The 15,000-nt window shown below is 45.6% G+C and overlaps 3 protein-coding genes across 5 annotated transcripts in view; all 3 read right to left on the bottom strand.

Moving 5' to 3' along the window:
* Positions 1 to 8,917, bottom strand: part of rfx5 (regulatory factor X, 5) — a 9,409-nt gene extending 492 nt beyond the window's left edge. Inside the window, exons 1-11 of one of the 2 annotated variants that reach the window (XM_062409431.1) lie at positions 8,837 to 8,917; positions 6,564 to 6,718; positions 6,044 to 6,077; positions 5,879 to 5,961; positions 5,665 to 5,787; positions 5,455 to 5,571; positions 5,142 to 5,220; positions 4,738 to 4,936; positions 4,572 to 4,654; positions 4,362 to 4,496; positions 1 to 4,278 (exon numbers count right to left, since the gene is read on the bottom strand). The exon at positions 1 to 4,278 is cut by the window's left edge and continues 492 nt beyond it. In XM_062409431.1, coding sequence (XP_062265415.1) covers positions 3,130 to 4,278; positions 4,362 to 4,496; positions 4,572 to 4,654; positions 4,738 to 4,936; positions 5,142 to 5,220; positions 5,455 to 5,571; positions 5,665 to 5,787; positions 5,879 to 5,961; positions 6,044 to 6,077; positions 6,564 to 6,685 — 2,124 coding nt within the window. In that variant the 5' untranslated portion in view covers positions 6,686 to 6,718; positions 8,837 to 8,917 and the 3' untranslated portion in view covers positions 1 to 3,129. Of the gene's footprint in view, positions 4,279 to 4,361; positions 4,497 to 4,571; positions 4,655 to 4,737; positions 4,937 to 5,141; positions 5,221 to 5,454; positions 5,572 to 5,664; positions 5,788 to 5,878; positions 5,962 to 6,043; positions 6,078 to 6,563; positions 6,719 to 7,984; positions 8,769 to 8,836 lie in introns of those variants that run through there. The other variant, XM_062409430.1, reaches the window with a different exon arrangement.
* A 588-nt stretch (positions 8,918 to 9,505) lies between these two features.
* On the bottom strand, positions 9,506 to 12,666 carry psmb4 (proteasome 20S subunit beta 4). Its single transcript, XM_062410283.1, has 8 exons — positions 12,507 to 12,666; positions 11,915 to 12,041; positions 11,755 to 11,834; positions 10,629 to 10,775; positions 10,460 to 10,541; positions 10,252 to 10,368; positions 10,027 to 10,115; positions 9,506 to 9,614 (listed from the first exon to the last, which is right to left on the bottom strand). The coding sequence occupies exons 1-8, from the start codon at positions 12,623 to 12,625 to the stop codon at positions 9,602 to 9,604; spliced, it is 774 nt and encodes a 257-aa protein (XP_062266267.1). The 5' UTR covers positions 12,626 to 12,666; the 3' UTR covers positions 9,506 to 9,601.
* A 1,268-nt stretch (positions 12,667 to 13,934) lies between these two features.
* Positions 13,935 to 15,000, bottom strand: part of LOC133972717 (saxitoxin and tetrodotoxin-binding protein 1-like) — a 1,984-nt gene continuing 918 nt past the window's right edge. The window contains exons 4-7 of one of the 2 annotated variants that reach the window (XM_062410285.1): positions 14,536 to 14,661; positions 14,289 to 14,408; positions 14,065 to 14,160; positions 13,935 to 13,982 (exon numbers count right to left, since the gene is read on the bottom strand). In XM_062410285.1, coding sequence (XP_062266269.1) covers positions 14,114 to 14,160; positions 14,289 to 14,408; positions 14,536 to 14,661 — 293 coding nt within the window. In that variant the 3' untranslated portion in view covers positions 13,935 to 13,982; positions 14,065 to 14,113. Of the gene's footprint in view, positions 14,161 to 14,288; positions 14,409 to 14,535; positions 14,662 to 15,000 lie in introns of both variants that reach the window. The other variant, XM_062410284.1, reaches the window with a different exon arrangement.

Raw genomic sequence — 15,000 nt, 5'->3', positions numbered from 1 at the left:
ACTAAAACCAAAGATGCACCTTCACCTTTATCTTCTGATTCAAACTGGGGATATATTTATTAAAAGAGTCTTTGGATCAAGTTTATTTTCTGAAAACGTTTGTCTCTCCTCCAATATGTTAACGTCACCTCAGGGTCGTTCAGGTCACATGGTTTGGAAAAACAAACAAAACAAAAAGCAACTCGATAAACTGAACCTTGACGACTGTCACATGACTGACAAGCAACCTGGACGGCCCAATCAGAGCAACCGTCAGAGAACTTGAAGATCAAATTGCTTTTATTATTTAACTCAATTTGGAAGTCAAACACAAAGATCGTAACAGATCTGAAGCCTCGTTCAAACTTGAAATCAGCTTTGAATAAATCCTTCACAGGAAACTGAATGAAAATATTGTCAGTGCAAAACCTTTGAGGGCTCTTGAAGTGAAGGTGAACAAACATTTAAGTTAAAACCTTAATAAAAATAAAATTAGATAAAAAAACAAAAGTACAAATTAAAAAATGATGCATCACAGACAGGAAGTGACAGCAGAGGATGTTGTGCGGTTGAGTCTGATCCTTTAAAGTCAACGTGCTGATACCCGAATCCCGATCGTTTAATCTTTGATTCTCTGACCCGTTTCTTTTTGAGCTCCACGGCTCCACAGTGAACGATTCCAACAAACATCTCATACTTGTAAGAAACAACCTGGTTGCACTTTGCATCTTCACCACTGGATGTCACCAAATCTAACACAGAAAGTTTCAGGGCTGAACCACAAACTGTAAAGATGGAGGACATGACCGCTTTTTAAAAAGTGAAGCCAAATCATCGACTGACACATCTCGATTGACAGCTGAGACTGACTCCTGATTGGTTGAAAGTGTATAGGGGTGGGGCTTCGATACCACACCTCCACTCCACGGTCCCTTCTGCACCGACTCCGACTGTAAATGACGTCATCACCACAAGATGGCAGCGTTTGTATCGAAGATATTTTAGCTTCTTTTCTGGAGGAAGTGGAGACGAGTCATTGTGTGTTTCTACAGCCATCAGTCAGAGTCATGTGACGGAGTTCACGCCTCCGTGTCATCCACTACTGCACTTTACAATGACAGGAAATATTTTCCTCTTTATTCCATCTGTTTTAATTTTAATATAAAATAAAGAGTCTGCTGCTCGGTGACGGCATCATGACCTTCTCTTGTTTTCACAGTGCTACTTCCCTCATTTCTGTTCGAGGCTCAAAGACAAACTCAGACGTTTTCCACCTGCTGCAGATATTCACTCACTTCCCGTTAAACTTATTTTTGTTATGAATTTTTTTTAAATTATGATTATTGGTGGCGCTGCAGCCGTTAGCATGTGAGCTAAACTTTGCTCAGTTCATGGCACTAAACCTCATTTTCAAATCATGCAAAAAGGATTTAAAGTCTTTTCACCTTAACTGCTCTGAAGCTCTCAATGTCACAGGACGGAGGGAAACACACAAGCACACAAACACACACACAGCAGCTGTATTAACACCTCGATGTGCGAGCGTCGACAAAAACATTTTGTTCTTCTTTGTGTTTACAGGATGAGAAAAGTGTAGGGATGGCGAAACAAACTCCTCCCGACTCCAGAGAAGAAGAACAGCAGGAACACGTTTGTTTTCTAAATCAACGCAGGATTTTATTCTGAAATTAACAGTAATTTAAAGATCCTGCTTTATGTAATTTTTTTCCAGAACTAAAACGTTCAATCAACATTAAATTAACGAGAGTTTTAAAAATAAATTATTTTAGTTCATTTTGAAGCAAAATGGGTTAACCCTAACCCTATCTAAATGCTGTTTTAGTTTTCCGCCATTTTCTTACAATTCAAACTTTTAATTTATCTGAATAATAAACTATTGAGATCAACATGACTCTGTAATAATACAATAAACAGAGACCCTAACCCTTAATTTACTGATAATCAATCAGTTTTAAGTTTGTTTAAGTTGCTCAGGTTGACTTTGAATGAAATTATTTAAAAAACAGAAAAAAAAGTTTCCGTAGTAAAAGTACGATTTCATTTTTATCGTGTTTTTTTGAAAAAAATAATATTTTCTAACGCTGGTTAGCTGCGCTGCGATCCCAAAGCATTCCACTGCCTCAGAGCGACCTCTGCTGGAGGAGCGGTGTTATTAAGTGCTAATGTCGAACATGGCTGGAGATCAAAAAATTAAACAATAAAACAGAAAACTAAAATACTCAGTTTACATCCAATAAACTTCAAAACTTAAATCTGAGACCGTGGAATTTTATATAATGATAAAAAAAAGTCTGTGATTCAAATGATCCTTAGCCCGACCAATCCCAGACGAGTGTAAAACACACCTCCACATTAATGTAAAAATGTGGCGATTGTTTGTTTTAAATATATTTAAAATAAATAATTTCATTGAACAAATTAAATGTTATGAAATCAAAGTGCCCCCCCCAAAAAAGGTCACATTCACTCAAACCTCCAACTTTTCTGCTGCTGCACGTTTTCATCCTCTCATCTTCTCGTCCTCTAGCATCCATCCATTCACTCTACGTGTACAAACACGTTTTATTGCCCTGAAATCGGAGACATTAGAGGAACTCTGCAGCTGAGAACGTCTCAAACATCAAATGAACTGAGCTGAACGTCCAGTTCATTTCTAACCCGTAGTTACTACTGCAGCTCACCGACGCCACCTAGAGGCGCACTCAATACGGAACACACGTCTCATCTGTGCTTCTTTTCTGTTCTATAAATCCAGTGATCTGAAGCAGCAGACGGCCTCAACCAGGACGTTTAGAGAAAGAGGAGGCAGGGAGAAAGAACACACACACACACACACACACACACACACACACACACACACACACACACACACACACACACACACACACACACACACACACACACACACACACACACACACACACACACACACACACACACACACACACACACACACACACACACACACACAGACACACAGACAAAGTGGGTTGGCTTCATCTATCCTCATTGGCTCTCTGCTGTCGCCAATCTGGGATTTCCACCAATAAGGAGCAGGAGAGGTCAGGGGGCAGAGTTGCAGGTGAGGTAAAGCGTAGTGAGCGCTGTTAAAGAGAAAAGAGGGAGGGGCTAATGTCCCTCTCTCTTTGAGGAGGTGCTGCTCTCTCGTCGCCCCCCCTCCTCCTCCTGGCCCCTCCCCCCCATGGAGGAGGAGATAGACGGCGAGGGGGCGGGAGCAGCAGAGGAGGAGGAGCTGGGAAGAGGCAACGTCGGGTTGACGTGCAGCTCCACCGGTGTCAACATTATTTCGACCTCCCCCCCCGCCTCGTGTAGCATGGGCAAGGAAAGGGGAGGAGGAGGGGGGAGGTGGGGGAGGTGGGCCATGGGGACAGAAGCGCTGCTCTTGTTATTGCTTGGTCTTGGAGCCTTCTGGATGACCTCCACCATCGGCGTCCGTCCTGATGCTGCCAGCTCCCAGCTGGGCTTCCCTGGAGCCTGGAGCAGCAGCAGCGGTCGACAGTGGCGTTCGGGCTCAGCCCCCCCCCGCGGCTGACACTGTATCACCACGTCGCGCTGCTCCGACAGCGCCGGCAGCTGACTCAGAACCAGGCCGGGCTGGTCCTGGATCACCAGCTCCAGTACTGGCTGTGAGGAGCAGGAGGACGAGGAAGAGCATGCTTTCTGGATGACACCACCGGTCAGGGAGGTGATGATGGGAGGGTGGGAAGGAGGTGCATGGAGTGGGGGCTGAGGAGGAAGAACACAAGGAGGCTGAGCAGGCAGCGCGTCCTCTGGTCTAGGTTTCCTTGGTCGGCCACGTTTCCGTTTCACTGGATGAGTGTTGGCAGCAGAGCCACCACACGTGCCTGGTGCACCAGCGGACGTCCCCACCTCCAGGGGGCGCTTGGTGACGTTCCCTCGAGCCTTCTGGACCACAGAGGTGGGGGCTGCTGGGACGTTTTGCGGCTGAGAAGGAGGGAGAGGTGGTGGGGGCGGGGCGACCGTCTCTCTCTCGTAGGACAGGACGCCCTGAGGCAAGATCATCACCGGGACAGGGCCGCCTTGCTGCTGGGGCAACGTTGCCATGGCAATGACCTTCACCCCAACCCCGCTGGCACCAGCGGCAGCAGCCGGACCTCCAGGTCCAGATACCCCCCCGACACCTGAGGCGTCCTTGGGCGCCAGAGAGGGCGGAGACGAGCGGACAGAGAGCTGGGTTTTATCGGGGATGGAGCTACGGGGGAGGATTCTGGGTAACTGCTTCATGAACGCCTCCACCTGCAAAATCAATCCATTTGTTAACTTCATCAATCTGACACACGGTCGGACAGAGGTGCAGGTAAATGCAGGTGTTGACGTACCGCAGGGCGCAGAGAGGAAGAGGAGGAAGAGGAGGAGGAGGAGGGAGGAGGCGGAGCGTCCAGGGAGGAGGGCTTGGTGGCGGATGATTTGTCTCCAGACGGCAGCTTCAGTGAGGACGATTCTCCAGGCTCCCTCTGCGTTCAGACAGGAAGTGGTGAGCGGCAGAGACAGCGACTGAACAGTGACTGAACAGAAACACGTGTGAGCACCTTCTGATCTGCGGCTCCGTCCGACTCAGCTTTCGAAACAACCGGAGCTTTCTTGATGACCTTGTGGGGTTTGGCTGGACCTCCTGCCGACAGACAGACACACGAGCTGATCAGGACAGATGTTCAACCTGAAAACATGACGAGACGTGGACTCTGTCCAACTGACCTGCGAGCGCTGCAGACGTGACCAGCTCAGCCTGGCTGCAGCGAGGGTTCACAATGTGCTCCTGGATCAGGTAGCGAGCAATCTCCACCACCGTGTCGAAGGAACGCTTCAGGATCTTCTGAGCCCAATCGCAGATCAGCTCACATGCCGCCTCTGTCACTTCCTGCTTGTAGGTCTGAACTAGCTCCGTCAGCTCCGCCTGGGGAGGAAGAGGAAGGAGCGTACAACATATCAAAAGAATATTAACACATCATTAAAACCAAGAGGATTGTTCACGCACAACTTGCCTAGACTCAACAGGTGGCTCTGTGACTATAACTGAGTCGTGTCCTGTAGATATCTTTAGGTCAGAAATCAAACATGTGAAGTCTGGGGAACAGTGTGTTGAGTTAGTGTGTGTGTACCGGGTCGTTCTTCAGATCCAGGTTTGGCAGCAGAGGCATGTTGAGCACCGTCTTCCTCCTGATGCCGCTGTAACAGTATGTATGAGCCAGGCAGGTCAGGGAATTCAACCAGCACCCTCACACAGTCAGACCTCATCACAGTTTATTGACTGTTAAATGCTGAGTCATGATCACAGTAAAGCTCCTCAACCAGCCCATAATATATCTTTACTGTGACATCACTGTTACATCACTGTATGTCTGTGACATCACTGTGACATCATTGTGACATCATTGTGACATCACTGTGCCCCTCAGGCAGCAGGAAGGATATTTGGATTGTCCTCTGCCCCCGAGCCGTCGGGCCTTGATGTTGGGGAAAATGTCTCTGATGATCTTCCCGAAGTTGGCGGCGCTCAGAGGTCGATGCTGCAGGTTCTCACAGTATCTCCTGAAGAACAACAGAGGGGGAGGGGTCAAAGGTCACATGCTCGATCAACAACTTGAGAAAATCGACTCTGTGCGCTGGCTTGTGTTTTCTGACTTGTACGTCTCGTAGACGTCCTGTTTGGGCAGGCAGGTGTCCGAGTGCTCCTCCAGGTGACTGCGGATCCAGTTACAGGTGTGAAGCTGGTCGGCTGTGTTGAACGAGCTGGAGTCCCCGACACTACACAAACACACAGACACACGCAACACAACTTAGCATCTCTGTTTTCCTGTGGGACTATGCTTAGCGAACGACACTGTGCAGCAGTGACCTCTTGTCTCCGGAGCCGGGTCCCGAGGGCAACTGGAGGTACAGGTACAGCTTGTCATTGTCGGAGAAACGCTGGACGTCTTGCTGTGGAAGAAAAACAGAAACCAGCTGAGGAGACGTCCACGATTCTTCAACACGACATGGGAACTGTGGCTTTGGTTCTTACCAGGATCTGATCCACTTTGGTCTGAACGCTCTTTCTGGGAGACAGAGAAAACACAGATCACACAAAGATCACACAAAGATCACACACACACTGATGACACACACAGATCACACACACACTGATGACACACACAGATCACACACACACACTGATCACAGCAGGTTAAAGTTTGTGATTGAGGAGCAGATTTAAAGTTGTGTATATTCATATAACACTGAGGAGCTAAATCAACAGAATAACCCTTTAATCAACTTTAGTGTCAGAATTATAGACCTTGACTTAAGATGGATGACATACTGGCTCTCAAGGTGAAGCCAAATCATCTGGATCGCCCCCTGGTCGCTGGTTCAAATACCCCGCCTCATCATTAACCTGACCCTTTACGTCTGAACGGGGGGGGGGGATGTAGAGACAGGTCGTTCATCTTTATTTACAGTCACTGATCTGAACTCAATCAGCTGGTTAGTGACCTGACTGTCATGTGATCGTCAGTCAGTGGATCAGAGCAGAGTTGACTTACGAGATGTTGTTTTTCAGTCTCTGCTGCAACATGCTGGGCTCCGTGTCGCCCTCCCCCGCCTCCAGACCGCCATCCCCCCGCCGGGAGGCTTCGGCCCGCTGGTGCCGGTGGTCCTCCGACATCTGGACCAGCTAACCGGTGCGGAGAACCAACATCTGGAGAGAGACAGAAAAACCAACACACATTACATATTTAGAACTCCAACCTGTATTTACTGACATGGTTGAAGCTCAGGAACCAGAGTCACTGACCCTTGAGTCTAGAACAACAGACACTAGTCCATCATTCATTTCAACCCATTCAACAATAAAACACAAAGAAACAGGTGTGACATAAACAACATGTGGAACATTCATCCCGACAAAGTTGTTCCTGGAGGCCGGTCTTATTGTGACACGTTGACAGCTGTCAATCTCAAAGATGAAAGATCCCCACACTGTACTGGTTTTATATGATTGTACTGTAAATGGGTGGCTATTGATCAATGAACATGAATAAGTATTAAGATTTTATATCTTAATTAAAGTGGGTTAGGTTAGTATTTTCTAATCCTGAGACCCCTGGTGTGTTTCGATCTGATTGGTCAACATGTTTTAACAATAATGCCCAGCACTGAACCATCTATAGATTATATAGATTATATATATATAATAAACAGACTCAGAGCTCCCCCCTCTGTATGAACAGCTTAAAGTCACTAAGGTAAGTTCACACCTGACACATTCAATCTGAACCAAATCACACACTGGGATTGTTTTCATCTTGAATTGTTCAGAGTGACAACGTTAAAGATTCAATATTCAATCTGAGTTCATCTCTGAGTCAAAGTACATCCTTCACCAGGTTTACTGGCTCCTCCTGCCGACGACCTACCTGACTGACTGACTGACTACCTAACTAACTAGCTACCTGACTAACTACGTACCTACCTACCTACCTAACTAACTAACTAGCTACCTGACTGACTAACTAACTACCTACCTAACTAACTAGCTAACTAACTAGCTACCTGACTAACTACGTACCTACCTACCTAACTAACTAACTAGCTACCTGACTGACTAACTAACTACCTACCTACCTAACTAACTAGCTACCTGACTAGCTAGCTAACTGACTGATTAACTAACTAGCTACCTAACTAGCTATCTGACTGACGAACTACCTACCTACCTACCTACCTAACTAGCTACCAGACTTACTACCTGACTAGCTAGCTAACTGACTGATTAACTAACTAGCTGACTAACTACGTACCTACGTACCTACCTACCTACCTGACTAACTACCTGACTAGCTAACTGACTGACTCACTGACCTCCCTCCCCTGGAGAGGCACTGAGTCAGGGGCCTCGTTGTGGTTGGGGCTCCTGGATGAGATCGTCTAAGTGCCTTTGATCTATTGGAGTAGATTTACTAACCAAGTGAACAGAATTAATCCGTCGGTTAAAAGTTGTCATGTTGTGAGTGTAAGGGTCTGTGTGTCAGATGAACCGGGGCTGAACCGGGACTCTGTGTGTCGGTTGACCGCAGACAGACACCCTGAGTGCCGGGTCTCTCCCGCCTCCGTCCCGGTGCAGGACCAGATGTCCCGGAGCCTCACGTGGTTCAGAGGGTTCGGGTGAACCCGCTGAAGCAGGCCCTGTGGCGGCCGGGTAGCGACACATGGCGGCTGTCCCGGTGCCGTTAAACGTTCCCGGTGCCAGCCGTAGCGGGAGGCGTGTTCCAGGGGAGCCGGACACAGCCCGCTACCGGCTCCACTCACAGCTGCCGTTACCGGGGGATGTGAACGCGTCAGTGGCTGAGCTGTGACCGCGGGGCCGGTGTGTGTCCCGCTCACGGCCGGTGTGTGTCCGGTGTGTGTCTCTAGCGCCGGTGGTCATGTGTCTGACATTCACTATGATCACACCGACACAGCAACATGTCGGAGCCCCGCGAGCAGATCACACACACCCGCAGCACGAGCTCCACACACACCGGCACCGCGACAGGTCAGCGGGCGGCAACACGCGCAGACAAGCCCGCGGGTCCGAGACGGACAGAACCGGTTCTACCGGAGAACTCGTAAACTCGACCGTTTACCGGGAGGCTAGAAGCTAGCTGCTAACCCGAGATGCTAGTGGACTAGCCTAGCTGCTGGCTCTGTCCTAGCATTAGCATTAGCATGAGCTGTAACGCATGTTCACCTGTTTTCAGACGCGTTTCAACACAAACAGCTGATCGATGGTGATCAGCTGATTAAAGTCATTATTTTAAAAAGAAAAACAAAGTACCTGACACAAGCTACTGCTAAAATCCCCTCTGGTCTTTTTGTGATTGGACGACTTCGTTATGTCTGCCTGACTACAAAGCCGACGTCTCTTCTGATTGGTGCGCTGTCACTAATTTACCCGGTTACCAAAAGCGGCTGGAATTCTATTTGTCGAGCAGAATCTTTTTTCTGACTGGGATTATTCTGATTGGACGCGTGATCCTGGTCTGCCCAGTTACAAAGCAGATGAGTGAATCTCGTGAAGTCTGCATAGCAACAGACTGCGTGGATTAACATGTAGTCATGAATCAGACACGTTATATATAAGATCAAAGGACAGACACACACAGTCCTGAAGGTTAATTATTATTAGACCAAGTTGGTTTCTTACACATTTGGTCAATTACCACAGTTTGACTTTATCTTAGTCTCTCAAGGGGAAATCTAACTATTTTCACTCGCCCTCTTTGTTAATTATAGTGCTGTTTTGAGAAATGATACATCAATACTGACAAAGTAAAAGACTTTCAAACACTGATCCCACTTTTAAATGTTATTTTCCAGTGTAAATAATATAGAATAATATAACTGTAGAAAATATATGATAGGTTTGATGTGCATCACTTCCGTGGTTTTAACGTTTCAAGATGTGATCACATTCATGTGCTGAGAAGAAAAACCAGAAAAAACATTTCGAGGTATGACATTTATTTTCCATTATACAAAAGAGACACTGAACAACAACTGGGGAAGAGAGCAGAGGAATATCTGGTCTTCATCATAGTCTTCATTCAAACCCACTGCAGAGAAACAGAAACGGACATTTGATATTCAGACTGTGACAAACATTTATCATCGGAATGATTATATGTTATGGAGATATTTCATGACTTAACATCCTAACAGTTGGAATTGTAGGAAAATAATATTAAATTAAATTATAAAACCTATTTATTCCAAGCCACATAATAATTATTAGGTTAACAAGATGCTCAAATGCCTTTACATTTTAATTTGTAAATTTTTCCAAAATCCTGGAAACACAAACGTTTTTTATTAACAATAAGAAAGTGAAAAAAGTCAAAATATCATTGGACTGAAAAAAGGATCAACTTATTACCATTTGTTTTTTGGAGCAAAAAATGATTCATTAGAAAACAATTGGGTTTAATGTCTAGGATCAACCGCCTCCTCCTTTGACCTTCGACCTACCTGACCAGGTGAGCGATGTCCCAGTTGGTTTCAGACGACAGCGGACCGACAATCTCCACGCCCTCTTCCGTTACTATGGCGATCTCATGCTAAAATAAACACAACAAATGATTCTTTGTCTAGAAAATTTCTCTTTAGCACATTAAATAACTGCAGATATTGATGGTCTTTATATACAGTCACGGATAGTTTTTAGATATTATCTACGAATTGAAGTGAACTTACTTTGTTGTAGGAGCGAGCGTCTCTGTAGTAAAGAACTTTGAGGCAGCGCTCCAGCAGCTCCCGAGCCTCCTGCTTAGTGATCTCCACTTTATTCTCCACCACCTCCCTCATCAAAGGCTGCGCACGCACACACACACACACACACACAGTTAACATCAGGAGCCCTGCAGATGTTGCGGTGAAGTCGGTGCACATCTGTTTCTCTCACCTGAGCCAGGTATGCTCCAAAGCCTGTGGCCACCGTGGGAGCCTCATAGGCCACGCCCAGCTTGTCCACGTAGCCTAGGAAACTAGACAGAACAAAAATGGCTGACATGTTAATTATTATACTCTGTAATTCTTCTTAGCACCAATTAATAGCCCCAGTCTGTCGCTACCTCTCTCCGTTGTAGAACCCTCCAATGACCACTGTGTTCCACAGAGGATTCATTTTGCTGCGGCGGTTGTACATGACCCTGGTCAACCACGAGTGAACCGCCTTCGGACTGTAGCTGTGACCGTCGCCAAGCAGCTCCTCGTCGATTCTGTTACACACATCAATCAAGCACAGAGTTCTGACAACATTCATCAGTTAATGCCAAAACAGGCCCCCAGAGCTGAGGGCCCGAGTCAGAGCCTCTGTTTGAAGGGAGTGTTTCCGTCTCTCAGAGAAACAAAAGACAAGTCATTCAGAAACTAGGGCTCATTCCCATTTCGGCCCTTCCCCTTCATTGTGTGCATTCAGGGGGAGACCTTCCCAATAGCTGTTGGAACAGAGGGGTGGGGTTCTATACTCAAACAGAGATATTTCAGACCCTCACTTCAAACGGACTGGTACCCAGAATGCCCTGCGAGTCACCAGCAAGCTGGGGGAGAGACCCACAAATGTAGTATTTTTCCATTAAGGATCTTAGATTGCGATAATGATTGTTATAAGCCGAACCCTCCGGCAGGTTGCCTACAGACCACTGCTAGTACGTGACATAACGAGCATCAAGCTTTTAGATTTCAAATGTTATCCATTCACCCGCATTAGCACATAGGTTATTTGGATATTACAGGTTTGTCAATTTAGTAACTGCAAACAATAGCAATGTTTTTCTTATAATAATGACATCCAGGCTAAACTGTCACGTCAGTTTCATTTTCTAACTTCATAGTGACACAAAAATATAGTTTTTGGATCTAAAGTCCAAATGGAGGCAGAGACTTTTAAATGATGTATGACCTAGTTTAGACCGACCTTATTCTTTGGTTTATCCTAACCCTGGTCTGACTCTTCTTTGTTATACAGAGAAAGTAAAGTACCGGGTACCAGTACCGAATTCCAGGCATCAGTTTAAATTGGAACCCATCAAGTGGTAACCTTTCCACATGTTTTCCACAATCAGACTTTAGCACATGAACACACCACAGGACTCTGGGCATGGGACCAGTGGAGCTCGTGAGTGGACGGTCGTACCTGTGGACATTTTGAACTACAGGGAAACTAAACGTTCGAGTGGACACTGTGTGGCAGCTTACACCATCTGTTCGATGATCTGTTTGAGGTACTGGTAGTCGGCGTAGTCTCCGGAAGCTCCCAGGATCGTGTTGTTGTTCACCTGAAACACAAACTGCTGTTCACCTCTGTTCGGACACAATCACATTCACATGTCCAGCTGGAGTCAGCAGCGAGCGTCACCTTCATGAGGCGGGAGATGTTCCTGAATCGAGCCAGAGAACCGTACGAGCCCAGCATGTCCGCGGCGATCATGACGCCGCCGGTGAACTTCACGCCGAGCACCGACGTGCCGGTCACCATCGGGTTCCTGCGAAGAGACTTGTTCATTTAAACGTTCCGGGTTCGTACACACGAAACGCATCTCAACCTTCTTGAGCATAATTTATTCCTAATATATATATATATATATATATAACCCATATATATATATATATATTAGATTCCATGCGTATTATTTCCGTTTGAACCGCGATGAGCTGCAGTGACACAAGCTAACAGCTACAGGCTAACAGCCTGCAGGATGTACGGGCTGAAAATCCTCGGGATCAATGTCAGTTATCGATTAAAAGGCTGAAATTACTTGTTTACGTTTGTTCTGATCATGAGAAACTTTCAAACTGTTGTAACCCGTCAGCTAGCTTAGCATCTGTTAGCATCTGTTAGCTCCACGATGATACAGCAGAGCGGCGGAGCTCAAACCGAAAGTGGCAGCGGAGCTCCGGGTAAGACTCTGGGTGAAGCTCGGAGGTCCTGAGAGAGGGAGCGGACTCACAGTGTGTGTCTGACCGGCCCACATGCTGGAACCAGCCCGCTGCTGCCGTCGGGGAACGAGTAGAACTGTCCGGGCTTCGGTCCGTGCTCCCAGAAACTCAGCTTCAGACCGGACTCCATGTTGAAACTCTGGCGGAAGTGACGCCGCAGCGTCTTCCTAACCACATGGGGTTTACCGCCCCCTGCTGGTGAGAATCAAAAGGGACACGAGTCCTCTTGTGACGTGTAAATAATATTTAGGGATGATATTTAAAGTGTGTAAAAAGATACGTGTCCTTAAAATACAACCCTAGCCCCCCAGGGGACACGAGGAATTTTTGCGAGTTTTGCGAGATCTCAGATCCAAAGATAGTTTTGCGAGACAGGTCACGGACCCGCTGCTGCTGTCACAGAGGAGCAGCGGGGGCCCCTTCCCCAGCGCGCGAGTAATAAATGACCATTTCAAATCATCCAGGAATTTCTCTTCTTCACTCCTCCCCGCAGTAGTATTCGTATTTGAGCATAGAGTTAAAAACAATTCACACTTCCTGTTTACAGGTTTTGGTGTTTGTTAAAGTAACAGAAACTACATCTAACTCTACAGTGTTTTAAACACATAACCTGAGTAACGTTAGCAGCTCTCACAGTTTGTTAACTTTCTACTTTTAACCTGTGTTGAATTATCATCGCTTGTGTACTGGGAAAATATATAACGTGTTTCAGAGCAGTGGTATAACTTTACTTTATCATGCTGACAGAGGTTTAACTTGTTTAACACCTCTGCTCTCAGGGTGGCACTGAGTGGAGGCTGTTTTGTGTTTAGTGACAATTGTTCCTAAATAACTATAACCCTGATGTGATACAGATGTGATATAGATGTGATGCAGATGTGATACAGATGTGATACAGATGTGATACAGATGTGATGCAGATGTGATACAGATGTGATACAGATGTGATACAGATGTGATACAGATGTGATATAGATGTGATACAGATGTGATACAGATGTGATACAGATGTTATATAGATGCGGGGAGAGCGTGGCCTAGGGGATAGAGCGGGTGCTCTGCAACAAGAAGGTTGCCGGTTCGAATCCCACTCTATCCCATCTGCATGCCTAAGTGTCCTTGGCAAGATACTGAACCCCTAGATGGCCCCTCATAAAATGATTAGTGTTCTAAAAAAAATGTAAGTCGCTTTGGATAAAAGCATCAGCTAAATGACATGAAATGTAATGTCATGTGATACAGATGTGATATAGATGTATCATGTGATACAGATGTGATATAGATGTGGGGAGAGCGTGGCCTAGGGGATAGAGCGGGTGCTCTGCAACAAGAAGATAGATCTGTATAGATGTGATACAGATGTCATGCAGATATGATGCAGATTAGAGCAAGTGGTCCGACACTGATTATAAAAAACGTGAAACATGGAGTTTAAAAGGTTTGTATGCATTTCTGTGGTTTATTCACACATGTTTTAATAATCAGAGCTACTGAACATCTGGTTCTCACCACATTGGTGTCATAATGTTCACATGTGTTTACATCATGTTGTGAAAAACACAATCATAGTTTGTGATTTGCGTTCATTTGATTGATGATTCAACAGTTTGTTGTTCACTCAGGATTCAACCTTCAGCTCTCCAGAGGATTTCTTATGACAGAAATCTGACAGGACGGGGAAGAGAAGAAAGGATACTGAACAACCACAACAACAACAACAACCACAATAATGATAACAACCATTATAACAACGATAACAATAGTAATAATAATAATATTAGTAATAATCAGACCTCTGACTCCGTCGTAGAAGAACTCTTGGTCGCCAAGGAATCCAAAACACTGGGCTTGTTTCTTGTGTTCAGTGTGAGAAGCTTTCAACTGATCAACATCTGAGTGATGACCCTCCCTCCCTTACACACACACACACACACACACATTAAAAACACAACTTAAACCAAACACTAATGTATTCTTGATAACAAAGCATGTGTTACTGTGTGTGTGTGTGTGTGTGCGTGTGTGTGTTTTGTTTTTTACTGTAGATCATCAGGAAGCGTCCTTCTTTGTTTGTGTAGATCACGACCAGACAGTCTGAGCAGCTCTCGTACAAATCCAGGTCCCCTGTGTCATTGTAAGGTTGCACAACTCCATCCTTCTCCACCGCTAACACACACACACACACACACAACACACGTGTTATCAATTATTTTTTTTATCCGTCGTGTTTTAGTAAATTTTATATATATTAATAATAAACAACAATTTAATTATAGTAATACACTGTTACTGTACTGTACATTGTCTTATTTATAAATAACTGTATTTACCTTTGACATTATACTTGTATTTCACTTTGTTCTCTGTTACCCTGTAGTGTATAATACTACAGTTTACTGTACTTGGTTGATGTCTTTTTCAGTTGTTTTTATCATAACAATGCAGCAGTAACATCTACTTTACTTTACTGTACTTGTTCTCTCTCTTGTGCGATTTTCTTTCAGC

This window comes from Platichthys flesus, chromosome 17 (assembly GCF_949316205.1).
Source record: "Platichthys flesus chromosome 17, fPlaFle2.1, whole genome shotgun sequence".
NCBI lineage: Eukaryota > Metazoa > Chordata > Actinopteri > Pleuronectiformes > Pleuronectidae > Platichthys > Platichthys flesus.
This window is presented reverse-complemented; position numbering and strand designations above follow the sequence as displayed.

What these genes read in the sequence shown, in the direction of transcription:
- psmb4 (XM_062410283.1), bottom strand. Translation starts at nt 12,625, where the DNA reads ATGGAGTCCGGTCTGAAGCTGAGTTTCTGGGAGCACGGACCGAAGCCC. An exon ending in ACATCTCCCGCCTCATGAAG is followed by an intron (nt 11,835 to 11,914) that starts GTGACGCTCGCT and finishes TTTGTGTTTCAG; the next exon opens with GTGAACAACAACACGATCCT. An exon ending in GGGTTCTACAACGGAGAGAG is followed by an intron (nt 10,542 to 10,628) that starts GTAGCGACAGAC and finishes TGTTCTGTCTAG; the next exon opens with TTTCCTAGGCTACGTGGACA.